Raw genomic sequence first — 19,136 nt, forward strand, 5'->3', positions numbered from 1 at the left:
AAAATGTGAAAGGATGACCAACCTAAGCGTTAGATAGCTGGGAGCGAGAGGGGAAGCAAGACTGAATGGGGACCTGGTGTAATATTATTTTATGGGATCCTCATTCTTTCTCCAAGGATGACAATTTGGCAAACTTGATAAGCCAACAGTGACCCAGGAAACCTTGTTTAATCCTACGATTTGGCACTTCTTGGTTTATACGCCAGAATAAGCATTTTGGTTCTTTGACATTCTGTGCATGCAGGTGCAGGAAGGATAGATATTGAAAGAGCGTGGCTTTTAAAGGCACTGCTGCTCTATTGCCACTTATTCCTTTCTCGGGGGGAAAAGGGATGGTGCTCCTAGAGGCATAGCTTCAGGGAAGAGTTAAAAGCCATGATGAATGCAAACTTTGTCTTTCTTGGTCAGGCCAGAGTTGGAAATAGTCTGGAGTAAAAAGAGGTCCAATGCCATTAAACCTACTAGAGTACCAAAAAAAAATCAGAAACTGATGACGGGGAGCCACAAATACACCAGTAAAAAAAGGACTGGGTCAATTGTCAAGCAAAGGGTAGGAGAAACAGGGGTTTGATTCCATCATAATTATGGTGTTGACTTTCCTAGGGACCACCCTAACTCGTTTGGACTGAAAAGTATCTTAGATGTCTTTCTACGTTGGAGAAGACACCTGGGAATTCCATGGACAGCCAAGAATACAAACAAATGGGCCACAGAGCAAAGTGACCCAAAGTTCTTACTCAAGGCACAAATGACTAGGCTCAAGTTATCATACTTGACACATTTTGCAAAGACTTAACTCTTCAGAGAAGTCCATAATGTGGGAAAAGTGGAAAGAAAGAGAAGAAGAGGATGACCCACAGTAGAATGGATGGATGGACTCAATTGCAGCAGCAGTGGGTGCACTGTGGGAAGATCTGAAGGACCAGGTTGGGGACGGATCATTCTGGAGAAAATCTACTGTATCTATTTGGTCCCTAAGAGTCAACACCAACTTGGTGGCACAAAATCAGTCAATCAATCAGGATCTATCCAGACAAGCTATACAATCCCTAGAGAAGTCCATCATGTTGGGATAGGTGGAAGGAATTACAGCAGATGGGTGCACCATTGGAAGACCTGAAGGACCAGGCAGATCCTCCTGGAGAAAACCTATCTGTGGTTGCTAGGAGTCGACACTGACTTGATGGCACATAATCAATTGATCGATCAATCAATCAATTTCTACCCAGGCAATCCATACAATCCCCAGGGAAGTCTATAATGCTGGGAAAGGTAGAAGGAAAAAGAAGAAGAGGATGACCAGCAGCAAGGTGGAGGGACTCAGTTACAACAGTGATGGGGACACTGTTAGAAGACCTGAAGGACCAGGTTGGGGATGGATCCTCCTGGAGAAAATCTATGTGGTCTCTAAGAGTGAACACTGACTTGATGGCATGCCATCAATCAATCAATTTATATCCAGGCAGATGATACAATCCCCAGAAAAGTTCATAATGCTGAGAAAGGTGGAAGGAATTAGAAGAGGACAACCAGCAGCAAGGTGGAGGGACTCAGTTACAACAGTGATGGGGACACTGTTAGAAGACCTGAAGGACCAGGTTGGGGATGGATCCTCCTGGAGAAAATCTATGTGGTCTCTAAGAGTGAACACTGACTTGATGGCATGCCATCAATCAATCAATTTATATCCAGGCAGATGATACAATCCCCAGAAAAGTTCATAATGCTGAGAAAGGTGGAAGGAATTAGAAGAGGACAACCAGCAGCAAGGTGGAGGGACTCAGTTACAACAGTGATGGGGACACTGTTAGAAGACCTGAAGGACCAGGTTGGGGATGGATCATTCTGGAGAAAATCTATGTGGTCACTAAGAGTCAACACCGACTTGGTGGCACATAATCAAGCAAACAAGCAAGGAAGGAAGCAATCAAGCCATCAAGGTCTTTCCAAAGCTAGCATATCTAGTTAACAAGGTTCACAAGTCACCCTAACCTGTTTTGCAGCCTGTTTGGAGTTGACTTGATATGCTGTATGAACACAGTCACTGAGGTCTATATACCCATTTGGGGTATATAAACCTCATTGTAGTTTACTCAACAAACCACCATTAAAGCAAAATAACATTTAGCACCCTGCCTTAGATTTCAAAGTAACGAACGCCCAGAGTCGCTAGGAGTCCAGCAGCATATAAATTTAATAAATGATAATAACACATCATTTGTGGCACACACCTTCCCATCTGTTACCCAAACTCATCTCAAGTACCCAGATGTTTGCTCCTAGGTATGCAAAAGTGTGTGGAGCATTTCTTCTCTTGCATGATCTAAGGACCAGGACTATTAACACTAGATGTCACTCTCTCCCCATCGTTTAAAAAAACAACAACAGGAAGGAAGGAAGGAAGGAAGGAAGGAAGGAAGGAAGGAAGGAAGGAAGGAAGGAAGGAAGGAAGGAAGGAAGTTGGAAGAAGTTGGGTCTTTTTCTCAAGGCAAAACCAAGCAAAAAATAAACTTACAACTAAAGAAGTCACCACCCTGAGGTTCCACCCAAAACTAAATCCATTTGAAATTAAGTCAGTTTTATGGATGAAAAATAAGATAAAGAAGCAGAGAGATGCATGTCTTCGTAACAAATATCAAAAGGACTGGGAAAAAACTCCTCCTTTTTTCCCCCAAAAAACATTTTGATTGGTTGAATGAGCTCAAATATTCCTCTCTCAATTCATTCAAAATTTTCTAAAATATGGACACCGTCTGCACCAAAGCAATTCCTAACCTCTAGGAAGACTGTCCGTGACTCCCAAATTGTACAATCTCTATTTTTTTTTTAATTCATTACATTTTTATGTTGCTCTCACACAAGACTCAGGGCAGTGTATGAAAGTGTACAATAAAATAGAACCTAACAATCCTTAACCACGAAAACAGCTTGAGATCCATAATTCATGAGATAGATTTCTAAAGAATGCCCAAAGAAAATTGCTAGTAATTCAAACCCTGTTCAAAAAGGAAGCAAAAGTCATTAGGCAAAAAAAAAATAAAAATAAAAGACATCTTTTAATCCACTGGTTTTGGAGCCTCCTAAAAGCCTGGTAATTTATAAAGCGTGGCAGTGATCAAATGCAATTTGAGATTTAAAATTAAGATTTTCAGCCCTTACCTTTAGGGTTTTCACAGCCACCGTAAGGTTGTACTTCTTCCAGACACCTTCATACACCTCTCCGTATTGACCACCACCCAGTTTGTGCTTCATCTTAATGTCCGTACGTTCGATCTCCCACTTGTCATAGTTTGGAGAAACACCATAAATGGTAGGTTTGTTCCGCTTCGGGGCAGGATAATGGAGTGTGATAATCAGCCCATCAGCAACGGTTGAGTGGTGGTGGACCAGCTCAGCCAAGGTGTTAAAACGGCTTTCTGAAGAGACGTAAAGCTGGAGTAAAGCAAACAGAAATGAGACCCAACTATCTTCTAAAAATACACTTCTACAAGATGAAGATGAGGTTGGTCAGTGATTACACCGATCTCCTGATCTAATTCTAGCAATAGGACCAACAGTAGGACCACTCTGGTCTCCCAAATCTGGTCTCCCAAGACTTCATGCGAAAAGGCAAGAGTTGGCAGTCAAAAAAATTTCAAATTCTTCTAGCATGGTATGTATTTTACCTTATTTCACTGGGTTTGGAGAATCTAACAATGCCAACTAGACATCATGGTCATTTACATTCTTCTCTTTTTATATCATATATTATTCCCCCCAAAACACCTTATATTTCTGATGCTACTTAGGAAATACATGATTTTCATCAAAAAAGCCACAGTCCACATTATTCCCCCTGGTACCCATGTCAACATTTACAGAAGACAACAGGATGCTAGATATTTAGCTCTGGTGTAGGTTTTTCCTTATATTACAATGGGATTTTTTTTGAATGGCCTTGAGTTCCCTGATTGATTGATTACATGCCATCAAGTTGGTGTCAACTCTTAGCAACCCCACAGATAGATTTTCTCCATGATGATCTGTCTCCAGTCTGGTCCTTCCGGTCTTCCAACGGTGCCCCCATTACCACCGTAACTGAGTTCATCCACCTTGCTGCTGACCATCCTCTTCTTCTCTTTCTTCCCATTGATTAATTGACTGATTAGGTATTACTAAATCAGTGTCAACCTTTGGCAACCACATAGATAGATTTTCTCTATGATGGTCTGTCCCCAACCTGGTCCTTCAAGTCTTCCAACAGTGCCCCCATCGCCACTGTAACTAAGTCCAACTACCTTGCTGCTGATCATCCTCTTCTTCTCTTTTCTTCCATCTTTCCCAGCATCAGAGCCTTCTCCAGAGAGCTGAGTCTTTACATAATGTGGCCAAAGTAGGATAATTTGAGCCTGGTCATTGTCCCTCAGGTGAGAACTCTGGGTTGATTCATTCAATAATCCATTTCATCATTGATGATCCATCAGCTGCTACTGGAATGAAAATCTTTGAGTTCTACAGAGCTGCCTGTTATACAGCTGGCCTTCTGTGTTCACTGTTATTTATTTCTTCTGTAGTGCATGCTTTGAAATGATTTTTCCAAGGGGAACTTTGCCAAAAACAAGGCTCAGAGCCAAAGCAATATTGTGCACATATATACAGCTTGCACGCCGAAAGTTCCTGACTTCTGTCCTTGATATCATCTCCATCAGGGCTTGTAAACATTCCACTATGGTGGTGTTGAATGAGATGAAAACAATGGCCTGACTCCATCTGTAGCACTGTCCCAAGTTTCTAAAAATATCGTCAATAAAAGCATAACAACCTGAGCGCTAAGGCAATCACATGAAGGCTGGGCACACCTCATTCACTGAGTTCATTGCCTAGAGACCTTGGAAGATTAAAAAAAAAAAAAGGATTTACCTGGTACAAAATAGGTAGTTCAAGTGGATGACCTTGTAAATGAGAGCTAAGTGGGAATTTTGGGAGGAGAACACCACTTTTTGGAACTGCACAGTCTTCTCTCCAATTCTTCTCCTCCAGGGCACTCCAATTCTACCCTGACCTTGGCATCTGCCCCCAGCCCTAACCATTGGTAATCTGAGCTCGGTAAGCACCTCAGCTCTCACTAGTTGTCCTTGAATGCCCATCCCTCCAATTTCAGGAGAAGGGCTCCTTCAAGACAGTGGTTTCCTTTACTTTGGAACTTTCCATTCCTGATGTCTCCGTCTTCTGCCTGGTGGGGCTAACTCACGCTTGGAGAATTGTCTTCTAAAAGAGCATCAGGCTTGCTTTTCCCAACCTGATGCTCTCCAGATGCTTCAGATTCCAAACCCCATCCTTCCCCTTCAGCATATTTTGGGATGGTGAGATTTTAACCTAATCAGTCTGAAGGACAGAAGGGTGTGGGAAGAAGAGATGTACCTTGGTCCATGAATGGCTCGTGATTTGTGGGCTCATTTCAACCACCCTCCACAAGAGAGCAGTGCAGACCTCTGAGAAGGACTATCTCCTTGTAGTTTCTTGTTTGGTATAGCATTCTTCTTTTCTTGGTCAATGTACCAGACACCTCTGTTGGGTTAGGATTTGCTTTTTCTCTGTTACCTGCTGATCCCAGATACAGTAAAGTCCCCTTCGATTTGAGCACATCTCCACGTAACTCTGTGGATATATCAGTCGAGCTCCCTTGGCACCAATACAGAAGTGGTATTGCCATAGCCTTCTTCTGGATGCTTCCTCAACCTCCTCAATGTAACAGTATGTGAGAAAGACCTTGAAAGACGGGACAAAGAAATGCTGCCTAGGGAACAGTCAGATAAGAGGGAGCATCGCCCACAGCTGCATAATGGGAAAAGAGGCTCAGAAGGGACCCTCCCTAGTTTCTTGGGCTGTAAAGGAGATGGTGGGAGATTTGTACTTTCAGACGTGCAAGTGTCTGTTAACATAGCCTTACAATAAAGTAGAATTAGCATCTGGTAATATTTCCTGTCTGATCTACCTGGGAAGGCTGACATCAATCTTACAATCTGAAAGTACAGTCCCCCTTCCCATCTCCTTTACAGCCCAAGAAACTAGGGAGGGTCCCTTCTGAGCCTCTTGCCCTACCCACTATCCAGCTACGGGTTATGCTCCCTCTTATCTGACCATTCCCTAGGCTCAAGGTCTTTTGGCCCTGTTTCCCAAGGTCTTTCCCACATACCATTACACCCAGCTGGTCCTCGGCCCTGAGACATCCTGGTGGTCTCCTATCCAGCTGCTAATGAGTTCTGACCACGGGTAGCTTTTTCAGAGTCAGCCGAGATCAGGCAGAGGCAGGCACGTTCCCAGTTATAAATAAGTATAGGCCCCTCTTAGCAACCACAGAGAATGGCTTCTCTGTTATATGATTAATTCAAGGCAGTCTGAACGATTATCAGGAGCCAGAAAATGCATCCAGGCAAACACAAATTATTCATCCTTATATTCTAGCAGTGGACTCCCTATCGTGACAAAAATCACCCCAAGAGATAAGGCAGAAAAAAGAAGCAGAAAAGCAGAAAACTAAGAAAAAGGAGGAAATTTAAATCCCACCATCATCAGCCACATTTTCTTCCTGCGTGAAAGTCACCTACAGGTCACGTTGTTACAATTCGTGGGGGATACTATTCCTTTCTGAGCTAAATCAGGGAGGGCGGAGGGTCTATCTGCCCCACGGGGAGGACCAAGGGTTGTCCACCCAAAATGGGCAGGGTGTAAAGGAGCATTGAGGTGACCCTGGAGAAAATATGCAACAACTGTTAGCAAAACTTGAACTCAGACCATTAGCAAAACTTGAACATAGCCCACGGAAACCAGGAAGGGTTAGAAAGAATGTCAAGATTGTTCCATCTTCACTCTCTTCGGTATAGGAGGGAGGAAAGGGGGAATATTTCAGGCTTTCAAGATTATTATAGCCTATACCAATGAATTAAGAGTTATTTTGGTGTCTGTTTCCTGATTTGGCCTACCTTGAAGGGGTGACATACATTGTGGCCCAGAAGCTTCGCCTGTTACAGAGAGAGATCTACAAGACACCCATTCCTATTTTCTGCCACTTAATGCAGCATCTCTGCATTGGAAAGTCTGGGTGTCACATCAGCACCTTTTCTACGTTGGAGGCAGCTTTCCCAACACGGTGCCCATCAGAGGTGTGGGACTTCACTTCCCATCATCCTGAGCCAAAAAAGCCAACAGGACTGTCTCAAGACACAGCCAGGCCAGAGAGAAAGGAGTCATGCCGTTCCTAATCTGCCAGATTCTCTTCTTCAATTTGTCAGACCAGATCTTCGCTGGCAGACACGCTGTGCTACAAAAAAATTGCCTTCTTTGGATGCGTCTGCTGACTGAATTTGGTCAGTTTCACTCCGAAGGCTGTTCTTTCCAGGGTCTGAGCGGGAGCCTAAAACTGAACACTTTTCCAAGCACAATTCTCAGAGAGTTCTCTTTAACCAGATTTATTGAGAGGAAAGGGAGGGAGGTGAAAGAATTCCAACAATGGAACTCCTTCCCATTTAGAACTAACACACACCCCATAAAATAGAGTGCAGATTTTCTAATTTTCTTTCTAATAGCCTTCCAACGTTCATGGCCTTGGCAGTGCTCATGGGAAAGCATGTATCTAGCTGCTCACACAAAGATCTTCTGTATCTGTCAGTCCTTCAAGGTAGACCCAACTTGGAAACCAAAGACACTCAAGAGTCCCCCGTTGTGGGGAGATGGGCGGGGACAAGTCAAATAAATAATAATAATAATAATAATAATAATAATAATAATAATAATAATAATAATAATACTTTTATTGTAAAAGTATAGTAACAGAATCTTGCAAGTCTGATTGTGTTTCCCTGCTCCCTCCCTTTATCTTCCTGAGAACTAGGGAGGATCTTCTCGGAGACGCTTCCTCAGGTTACAGTTCTGGCCCGGACTCCGATTTCTCTTATCTGATTGCTGCCTCGGTAGCAGCTCTTTCTTCTGTTCCTCACGGTTATTCCTTCTGCCCATTACATACAGCTGTTGGAGGTAAGCAATGAGCAAATGCAGCTGTTTCATATACATGGTAGAGCCATGCTTCTATTTCTTCCTGGATTTCTTTATTTGGCCGAGAAGTGTAATCACCAAGAGCCCCAGAACCCCAAAGCCTCCTTGGGTCTTAGCCTTACCAAAAGAGGTATTTTTCATCCTTGGTCATCTACTGCTTTTTCCTTAGAGGTATTGGGGACCGAAGCAACCCTGGTTTTATGCTCCCCAAGAAAGTTCTTTTCTGGGTTGAATAGAATACAGCCTCCCAGTGTATATCTCAGCTACATCTCAGCTGGGCCTCCAGCTGTGGACTTCCTGTGGGTCTCCCATCCAAGCCCTAATCAGGCCCTGTCCAACCCGGCCTCCAAGTTGAGAAGTCACAACTGCCTGTTGACGGACAGCAACTATTCGCCTTCCTCTTTTATAGCTTTTCGATATCTCAATTGAAAAAAACCGGATCCCTTTGACCCCATTTTGTAATTTCTTCTCTGCTTTCAGTGCCCTCCTGAAACTCTTGCAGGGGGTCCTTCCTACCCTAATTCCCCAGCCTCCCAAATTGCTATATTTTAAGCCCTGGCAGTTATTAAGTTGTACAATTAAATTAATAACAGCATGATCTGGGAAGATTATAGGTGCTTCGGAAGAGAGAGAAAAAAGCTAGGCCATCTGCTCCACCTGATTTCTCCCCACACGTTCCAGCCTGGCTAGAGATACAATATCTATTTTATCAAGCGACTAATATTGTTTTATAGTACGGCAACGATACAATGGGTCCACCGAGAATCTTACTCCTCACCGTTTCCTTGATGTTATTTTATTAAAAACAGAAAACCGTAGCCAGATAAAAGTCTGACAGGAAGCCAGCAGACATTTGTGTTAATGAAATCCCCGCGCTGTTATCTCTTCTTGAGAATTCTGATTAAAGCAACTCGGGGGAAGAAAGGAACTGTTAATCCGCTCAGCAAAACTCTACGGGCATTTCTAAGGATGGGCTGTCCTCTAGCGGAAACGGCGCAGCCAGAAGAGGCCAAGCAAAATTGCACAAGCTGGAGGTGATGGAACGTCTTGCGGCTAATGTGCCGTGAAGCTATCTGAGTTTTGAGGATGGGGAGGCTTCCTCAGACCCTTCCCCATATTTTGAACAATCTGCACAGTCACAGAGACCCCAAAGCACCAAGATGAACCTTGGTAAATACCAGCCTTATCTTCAACAGGGGTGTGAGACTTTCTGTGAGCGACCAGTTGCACTAGAGTGGTTCACCAGGAGATGGGCAGAAAATAGTGGGCAGAATCAGGATTGATCTATCTATCTATCTATCTATCTATCTATCTATCTATCTATCTATCTATCTATCTATCTTTCATTTGATTTACACTGCATTCAACTTAATCATGCCACTCTAGTTACATCTTTAATCCAGTTCTTCATTCTTTCATGTTAAAAATGACAACTTGGCCCAAACCTTTGGAAGTCTACAGCAGTGTTTCTCAACCTTGGCAAATTTACAATGTGTGGACTTCAACTCCCAGTATTCCCTAGTCAGCCTGCTTTAAGAGGCGTGGACTTCAACTCCCAGAATTCCCCAGCCAGCCTGCTGGAGATTCTGGGAGTTGAAGTCCACATATCTTAAAGTTGCTAACCTTGAGAAACACTGGTCTAGAGAGTCAGGTTAGATCTAAAAAAGGTCTATAAAATAAAAGACACATATCTTCAGCAAGGGATAAAGAGCATATCTACCTGTATCATTAAACAAACTTTGCTATTCAGCCCTGGCACATTCAAACAGCAAATTTGCCAGGGTGCCACAATCAAGGTGGGCTAGCTCTTACTAAGCAGTTAAGAGCCACATCTGACCTGTTCAGTCTTTTGAATCATTTGCAAATGCCTTTGGACCCCGGTAAAGCAGAGAAATCAGCTTAAAACGATCCCCAACTTACGTTGGGTTCTTTTGCCTGGCTGCCAACAGATCAGATCCAAAGTAATTTGACATGAGCTGGTCACAGGTGCTGACGTACTACACAGACAAGAGACCGCCCAAGCGATCAGGTGAGTTGATGAGAAACAATAAATGATGGGCCGTGTGCCCCCAAACCAGAGTTGTGAACCATAGATGTGATGTGCTACCACGCTAGCCGTAAAAATTGCCCCGTAAGGTTAAGAGGGATCCCATATTCTCAGGATCAAAGTAGCTTTGTCATTACAAAGTGGTAGTAGTCCCATCTATAGGTTTTTACACAGTTAGGAGAAACTCTGAGCCAAGAGGTATGCTAGTAATCTTTCTTCAGCTTTCTTAATTCAAGTATTAATTACCCACGAAGCCAAAAAATCGCTGCTCAGGACACACCTTTCTAAAATCTCCTTCTAGGTGTTGGTTTGAATCTTAATCCTTGCTACTAAGCACAATGGAACAAAAATATTCTGACAGATGTCTTTCCAAAAATGCTTGCTTTGATGCAAATGAGCAGAGTCCAGTGCAGTGTTTCTCAACGTTGGCGACTTTAAGATGTGTGGACCAACTCCCAGAATTCCCCAGCCAACATGCCTTAAGATATGTGAATTCACCCAGAATTCCCCAGTCAGCATGACTGGCTGGGGAATTCTGGGAGTTGAAGTCCACACATTTTAAAGTTGCCAGCGTTGAGAAACGCTGGTCCAATGCATACGACACACTGAACCATGAAATAGCCAACGTTTCAGCTTAACCTGTTGGGTGGAACTACCCTGGGAAGTTAGCTTAGGGTGCAAACCCCAGAAAATACACATGATGGATTGTGTGAATGCTACCACAATTCTGTGACATTTTAAAAGACTAAGAAATGTGTCATGGCAAAGATGCAATCAATTCAGCAGTGATGTTATTATCATTTGCATCGTTCTTTATCATGATTTAATTCCTACACACTTCTAGGGGAGCCCAGAATTGCAGCTAGCGAGATGGGCAACTCTATCGACAGACACAATAAACAGAAACGCAGAAACGAAAAACAAAATTATGAAAAAAAAAAAACCATTTGATCCAACAACCTGTTTCCTTAGTCGATTTTAAATGGAGGGAATAAAATGAGATCAATTGACAAGATTAACCATCAGAGAAGGACCGTCACTGTAACAAAACTGATGTTTAAAAAGGTGGATTGACTACCATCTAGCACACACTGATGCAAGAAAACACCGTCAACATTTTAAGGGAGTTACCCCCGTCTGTGTGCATGTGTGTGCAATGCGTGTGTCTGCGAGTGTGTGCTACCAACAAGGTTGTCTCCCAGGCCACATTTTGAGCCATGTCACTAGTAGGACAAGGCCCTCTCCAAGTGATTCTAAATGGTCCTTCTAAACTCTCCATGGTCTCCATCCCGTTGCACCATGTTTGATACTCAGCTCCAGGACTCTGACCAGTCCTGAAGTTAAAGCACCGTATCTAAGTCATCTAACGTCCATGAGTTCATTTCCCAGTAGAAAGTTGAGCCCCGTGAAATAAAATCTGGCAACCTACATCTGAAGAGTCCCAGTAGACGAAACGGGTAACTTATTGCTTGCCTGTTGGCGGTCAACGTAACGGATGCTCACCTTCCCATCAGACGCGGTGTTGATCCGGTAGTGGTAGACCCGTCCCTCGTATCTCAAGGATATGGATCTCTGACCAGGACTGCTTTCACTTTCCCGTACCAAAAAGCTGCCGTTGATCCCACTGCTCAGCAGATACTCCGCCGCGTTGCGCGACACCGGCCCGTGGTACCACGAATGCTTTTCCAAGCTGTTGACGGGGGTGATGTAGTTGCTGGGCACCCAGCCCTGTCCGTTCTTCGTCTGGGCTTCGCACCATTCTCCATTGTGGTTGTAGCCCAAGACGCGGAGTTTCTCCCCTTTTGGAAAATCGGGAAACAACCACATCAACCGCCTTGAGAATTATCGATTTCCGCTTGTTCGTTCGCAGGCAGCAATTAAAAAATGGCAAAGTAAAATGGCCACTCCTTATTTAATTAAAAGGATCAAGCCCTAATTGCCCTGCCAGGGACACTGGAGACCGTCCATAGGGCATCACCCAAGCCAGAGATTTTTTTTATTTGACTCGGTTCTCAGACAACCAAACAGGGCTGCTGTGCAGAGCCAGAACGGACATGGTCCAGAGGAGCAACAACTCTTTCAAGATGATTCCCTTGCTGTACTAGCAAACAGCAAGGATCTGGAAACCAGGACCTTCACATAGGGTAATGCACTAAAACCCGCATTTTAAAATCCTGCTTTTTCCAAAGTTTTCTTCCTCTGCAAAAGAGGCTTCTGTTTTTCTACCTTACCCTCAGGATACTTGAGAATTTCTTTTGAATTTCTCATGGAGATGTGTCGAACGGTATATATTGCTACAAATGGGAGAGGGGACCTGGTGTTTTTATATTTTACAGGTAGTCCTCGTTTAGCTACATAGATTCTGTCTATGTAGCCTAACAGTAAAGTAGAATTAGCTGATCTGGTTGTGTTTCTTGTCTGGCCTACCTAGCAAGACCGACATCAATCTTGCAAGTCTGAAAGTACAAATCTCCCGCCCACTCCTTTACAGCCCAAGAAACTAGGGAGGTCTCTTCTGAGCTGCTTGCCCTACCCGATATCCAGCTGAGGGCTACACTCCCTCTTATCTGACTATTCCCTAGGTAGCATCTCTTAGCCCAGTCTCCCAAGGTCTTTCCCACATACCATTACAAAAGATTGTGCCAACACCAGAAGTGTGCCCATTTAGTATTTGCATTGAGGCTGACATTCACACCCATTCCTCATTCGGGAATGACACATTTCCCCTGTAATAAGGTTATTTAAAACCAGTGTCACCCTTATGGCTGAATCCAAGCTGGCACCTATGTCTCCCTGATCCCATCCAATATCTGAATGATTAGCTTTTTGGATGCATCTATTCCCAAAATTGTGCAAAAGTGTTGGGATACATGGATTGAGAAGGGTGTTCTCTATGTTTAGTCTTTGAAACTGAAGCAGTGCACACCTCACTAATGATTATATTAAATTTCCCACTACCATATAGATCAGAGTTAACACCCTGGCTTGTTTGAGGATAAGCAGAGCTGGCTTGTTTGGCTGCTCCAAGCTAGAGAACCCTAAGCACATACCCTTGTTTGCACTTTGGCCGAATGACTGACGAAATCCGGCTTGACTGGATGTCAAAACCCTCCCACTGAGCGGATGGCAATTTCATGCATCGATGCATGATTTTAAGAGAGAGCGCTGTTGCTTTTCTTAGTGTGAAGTGCTCTTAAAGTTTCTGAGTGAGCTAAGAAATGGGATCCAAACTTTACAACAGATAAATTAACTGCTATCGAGGTCACTCCTTCCCCAAAAAGCCTCTGCCTCCTCCCTCTTACCCTCCTTCCCTCCCTCCCTCCCTTTCATCCATCCATCCATTCCCACCTCCTCCTCCTTTCTTTTTCTCAATCTTCCTTCCTTCTTCTCATTCCCATCTCCTTCCTTCCTTCCTTCCTTCCTTCCTTCCTTCCTTCCTTCCTTCCTTCCTTCCTTCCTTCCTTCCTCCCTCCCTTCCTTCCTTCCTTCCTTCCTTCCTTCCTTCCTTCCTTCCTTCCTTCCTTCCTTCCTTCCTTCCTTCCTTCTTCCCATTTTGTAGACTTGTTCCTCCCACCTCTTACCTTTAGTTATGCTGAGAGTGTTGTCACCACTCGCTACGAAATCATATAAGGCCACAAAAAGATTTGGATCATTTTCGCCGGGAGCAGAAAGGAGATTTTCTTTGGAATTCCAGCGAGCAGCTTCGCTTAGACTCTGGGGCTCGAATTCAGAGGCGACGGGCCTTTGAAGCGCTTCTGGGGGAGAGGAATAAGAACAGGGAGAAAGAAGGAGAAAGGAGATCATTTTCCCACTCAGGAAACCAGTCACTGCTCTTCCGTCCTCCCGCCACTGAGAACAACCGTACCATCCTTTTAAAGAAACCTTTCCCGGAAAAACGCAACTGAAGAATGAGTACAGAAAGGAAACCGTACCCACACAAACTGAATAGGTCTATTGTGAGGCCTGCACAATGCCACAACCGTAGGGTATTCAATTCCCCGCATTTGAATCCCTTGAATGGAATTCCCTTGAATTGAATGGAATTTCCTTCAACAAAGAGGCGCTACTGGAGAACACGATTCGGTACCATCTACGCTCAGCCCAACATTTAAAACCTAAATGACAGAGATTTGTATAAATGCATACCTGAAGAAAAGGAGTCTCATTTCCATCCTTTTGGCCTGGGTTTGGCTTTTTGTTACTTTAATATTTCTTTTTTCGCTCGCTATCTCCCTCTCTCCGCCCCCCCTTGCCTTTTCTCAATTAGCTTCACCTCAATTTCTCTTTCCATCCACCCAGCGTTCCCCATTATAGCGTCACAGCTGAAATGTGAGTTTGCTATTGCAGGTTATCCGTGGAACCATCTTCACCCAACTCAATACGTTCAAAAAAACCAACTGCGGGAATCACCTGTCGCGTTTATCCCTCATCGCAACAGCCCCTTGAAAGCATCAAACGCAGGTTTGGCTGTGGTTTCTCACCCACCTTCCTTCCACAATCCCCCTCAAGGCAGATGCCCACCCCCTCTGCCATCCAAGACCACTTACTTTTAGCAAGGAGGTGGCATGCTGGGCCCCCAAGCCAGAGAACACGGGATCACAGGATCCTTAAATTTCTCCTCCCCTTTCCCCTCCTCCTAATTCTGGAGAAACAAATCAATTTATCCACATCTGAAAGATCGCTGTCGATATTCCCTATCTGCCATCCCCCAAGACATACACTTTGCTTTCTTTAGATTTCAGTTCCTCAGTTCCCAAAGAGCAATCTGAAACCTGTTCCACCTCCCATTACCTCTTCAGCTTTGCACCTTGATTGTAAGCACCTTGGGGCACATCCCCTTCTCTCTGCAAAGGCCAGGCAAGCCAGTGACACTCAAAATAATTGATTGATCGATACACCCCACCCCTAAATAACCAAGGCAAACGAACGCATTTGTGCAACAGCAGTTCTGTATCAATCATCTTAAACTGAAACCACTTCTGTGGGACAGAAGATAAAGAGAAAATATTGCACCAAAGTACTTCTCCGGTTTGGTCTCCTAAGCCATCTTGCTCATTTTGAGATGCAAAATCAATTGTATATGTAGAAAGAAGCAAGCTTTGATGGCTGGGAGAGAAAGTGGGTGGGACACGATGCAGGGTGGGTACAGATGGGCAGGGTTTACATTTTTGATTTTATTTGGAGGATGGTCAGATTTTAAACGGGGTGATAGTCATATGGTTTTCATGCTATATGGTGCCAACTCAAAGGATTGCAGTGCAAAATTTAGCAGGTGGTTCCCTAAAGAGGTTTAGAAGCTACCTGACATTGCAAAGTAGCACTGAGATAAAGTTATAAAGGTATCTTTATCTCCGGGGTACTATAAAACACATAAAGATATTTCAAGGGATCATCAGAAACATAATTATTGACTCACATTCCCAGGGAAGGGAAGCAAAGCGAAATGCAACCGAGCGTAATATTTTCAAATCCATTCCTCCATCCGTCTCCAAACATTTGGAAAACATGCAAATCAAACACGCCCCACCCAAATTTCTACTGATACAGCTTGATCTGAAGTCTAACTCTTGGGAACAACGTTCTTGTAGCGCAGAAGAAATCCAGGAAATCTGTTCAGATCTTTCCCATGTTTTCTTTGTCATGAGGATGGAGAGAAGAGAGAGAGATTGCAGGATGCCCACTTGAGCAAGGAGACCTCAGAAGACCTCAGATCACGATGGGGCTCATATGAGAGGAGGGCTGACATTTTAATCGAGCTGGATGCTGGAAGATGACATTGATACTTTTGGAGTTGGCTTTAGAGAAATAAAAAAGATGCTGGAATAACAAATACACAGGATGAAACTCTAGATTTCACAAGAAGCTGCTCTCTCACTTGCTTTTTAACACAAGAAATATGTATCTGATGGTGTTAAACCTCTGTGATTTATGGGACTGGCTTTTACCAAGATCAACTGTTCAGTTTTCTCCATCATAATCATCATCATCGTCGTCGTCAAGAGGCTTGCTTATGCCCAGTTAATTGATTATGCGCCATCAAGTCAGTGTTGACTCTCAGCAACCACGTAGCTAGATCTTCTCCAGGTCCAATCTTCTCACTGGGTAGTGTTTTTTCAATGGGATATATTCTCCCCTGCTGTTGTCCAACCAGATGTGGACAGAGTCCTCCCATCCTACTACTATAGGCCTGCTCCAAAGAGGAAGGAGTCGTCTTTGCTGGCCCTGAAAAGTTTGGGGAAATGTAATTTCCATGGTCTTGTCCAACAACGCCCTCCTTTGGAGTCCTCTCGAGGCCTTCCAAAATTGAGTTCTCTGGGGAAAAAAAATAGAGAGGAAGTGCAATTGTGTAACTTCCTTCCTCACAGACGATTTGATCAAGCTAAAAAAGTTTGGCGTTTGATGACTTTCAGGAGATGTCTAGATCACAGCCAAAACTTCCTGCTCTTCCTTTGCTGACTTGGGGCTCTGATAATTCTCAGTCGTGCCTATCGGGTTTCTTCCAAGGAACTTCCTTCCATCTTTAGAGGTTTCCCTTTCTGGAGGTGGAGGGGGCTGGGCTTCTTGGATTCTCCACGGTTTTAAAAAACCTTCATTCGTTGTTTTTGATTCTTCTTTTTTTTTAAAAAAAAAAAACAGGTTCTGGAAAGATTGCCAAAAGTACTTTTAGAAGATCAGGCTCAGTTCTTGGGTTGCCACGGGGAGCAATACCCAAACTCATGACCACCAAGGCAACATTTCTCTAATAAGGCCCTTGCAGAAGAAAAACCATTAACGTCTGGAAGAACCTTGTGGAGATCCAATTTCTCACTCTTAATGGTTGTTGTGTGGGGGACACAGATTGGGCTTTTCTATCAGCCCTGCTGTTTTGTAATGGCTGCAGCGAGGAGAAGCTGAGACACCCCTCCAAGAAAATGAAGCTGATTAATCATGTTACCAGAAAGAACGCTTTGATGTTGTTGGGTCCATTAACGCTCCCTTATCAAGGGAAAGAGGCCCTATGGGCTGGAAGTTCTCCAAAAAAGGAGGGAAAAGTTAAGCTGTAGGTTGGTTAAGGGCCTGGGACAGACAGATAGCAAGGACCGAGGAGGCAAGATAACACTGCAGTCCCCCTGTTTGATCAAATGCTGCCTGTTCTTTTGCCGGTTCTGTGCTATAGACTGTATACAGAAGGACATCCCGTTAACCTCAGTCAACGAGACAGAAAACACGGTATCTCGCCAGGACTGATTTAACAGGAAGACCGGAAATCCACAGCCAGCGCCCCTCCAGTTACACCCTGACGCAGCCGAGGGGAGGGAGCCCTAGGCCAGGTTTTGAATCAAGGCCATGAAGGAAAATGAAATGGTGCACCACGCAAAGGCCATCCTTCAACGTTCTCCTAGGCTGGCATCCAAAATTCAACCCTGCGTGGGTTGGTCGACATCCACTAGAGCAGTGTTTCTCAACCTCAGCAACTTGAAGATAGGTGGACTTCAACTCCCAGAATTCCCCAGACAGCATTCGGGGAATTCTGGGAGTTGACATCCACCCATCTTCAAGTTGCTGAGGTTGAGAAACACTGCACTGGAGAGTTTATTCCATCTGGAGTGCAAGGCAGCTCGATCATTGGACCAGTGGTGAAGTGAAACGGTGGGAATTGAGGGAGTCCTACCTTCTCTTCAAACGCCACCTCCTTGAATGTAAATTTAAACATTGATTCACAGAAGCACAGAACTGCAGCATTGAGAGGAACCACAAGGAACATCAAACTTGATGCGCAGGAAAACTCAAGTAAGTCATCCTTGAGAAGTGGTCATCCACCCTTTCCTTAAACCCCTCCAGAACTGCCAATGTATTAATACATGAACGCATACCCCACGGTCAGCTGGCTATAACACTACGATCTGACGAAGTTCCTGATCACTGCAAATTGGTAAAAAACAGCACACACTCTCTGCCCCATGTAGTCTGAACTTCAAGGCATCTTGACAAACCCATTTTACAAAACGACACCTTCAGGAAGGAAGACATGTTTTGTAGGTGAGGAGGGCCATGGTCAATCCTTGGCATTTTCTGTCAAAAAGGAACTGAAGTGGTGAACAGAGATCCCAGTCTTTTCCCAGATGGTTCTCCAGAACCAGCCATGGGCCAAAATCAGAAGCTACAGCAGCTACTAAGTCCAAAAGAAGCTGAGGGTGCGAGTGTGAAGTTTGGCTCTCTTTGCAAATCAAACTTCTATTAAGTTTGTCTGATTTAGCCTAAAGTAGTCTGGACTGCATCATTTTATTGTTTTTATTATCCAGGTGACCAGGTAACCATTATGACCCTACCTCTTCCTCCTCCTTTCTTCTCTACAGATCCTGTACTTCTTTTGTACATTTTCTGCAGAAAAGACCTTCCAGCACTGTGAAACTCCACATGTCAACAGAATGATAGCAGCTATTTCTTGTGTTAAGAATACCTATAGCTTGTAAAGGTGGGCTCCCAGACTAATAAAGATTCAGGAGACTGCTGCGTAAATAACCACCAGCTACAAGCTACTCCGTTACCAGTAAAAAGATTTGTGACCTGGTTGGAGGAATAGAGCGAAGTTAGAAAGAAAATCAGAACGTGTCAGCCCTTATAAACATGGAAATAAATTAATTCTACATGGGGGTTAGTTCAGCGGGCAGGCCCAGCCCTTTCGCCTCAATAAATCTTGTTAAAGAAAACTCCGCATACTGCAATTCTCCTTGGAAATAACTCTCAAAACAATCGTTTTGTATCAAACAACACACCAGACTGCTGAGCCCAGCAGTTTTGTACACACACTCCAAACCAATAATTCTTCTCTTCCTGAATGCTTCCCACATCACAAAGATCTTTGGATTGCAACATCTCTTGAACGTAGACAGTAAACCCACACTTTTCCTCAATACAATAACCACTGAAAACCAGGAAACGAAATCAGCTTCCGGTCTCTCTAGCTAAGACCAGTGGAAGGAAAATATAAAATATTTATCGACCAAACCCAGCACCACATCCATGGATTTCTGGGCATAATCATCAGTTCTCCAGAAACTCTGCTTTTCAAAAAGTA

The 19,136-nt window shown here is 44.0% G+C and overlaps 1 protein-coding gene across 4 annotated transcripts in view; it reads right to left on the reverse strand.

Annotated features, from left to right (window-relative positions):
- Positions 1 to 19,136, reverse strand: part of ABL1 (ABL proto-oncogene 1, non-receptor tyrosine kinase) — a 127,942-nt gene that overhangs the window by 37,576 nt on the left and 71,230 nt on the right. For 2 of the 4 annotated variants that reach the window (XM_088147086.1, XM_088147088.1), the window contains exons 2-4: positions 13,660 to 13,830; positions 11,582 to 11,877; positions 3,160 to 3,432 (exon numbers count right to left, since the gene is read on the reverse strand). In XM_088147086.1, the coding sequence (XP_088003212.1) occupies positions 3,160 to 3,432; positions 11,582 to 11,877; positions 13,660 to 13,830 (740 nt within the window). Of the gene's footprint in view, positions 1 to 3,159; positions 3,433 to 11,581; positions 11,878 to 13,659; positions 13,834 to 19,136 lie in introns of all 4 variants that reach the window. The other 2 variants (XM_088147087.1, XM_088147085.1) reach the window with 1 other exon arrangement.

The sequence above is a fragment of the Python bivittatus genome, unplaced genomic scaffold, assembly GCF_059951505.1.
Source record: "Python bivittatus isolate LINGU-HERP-01145 unplaced genomic scaffold, Pbiv_v1 ctg000160_np1212, whole genome shotgun sequence".
Classification (NCBI taxonomy): domain Eukaryota; kingdom Metazoa; phylum Chordata; class Lepidosauria; order Squamata; family Pythonidae; genus Python; species Python bivittatus.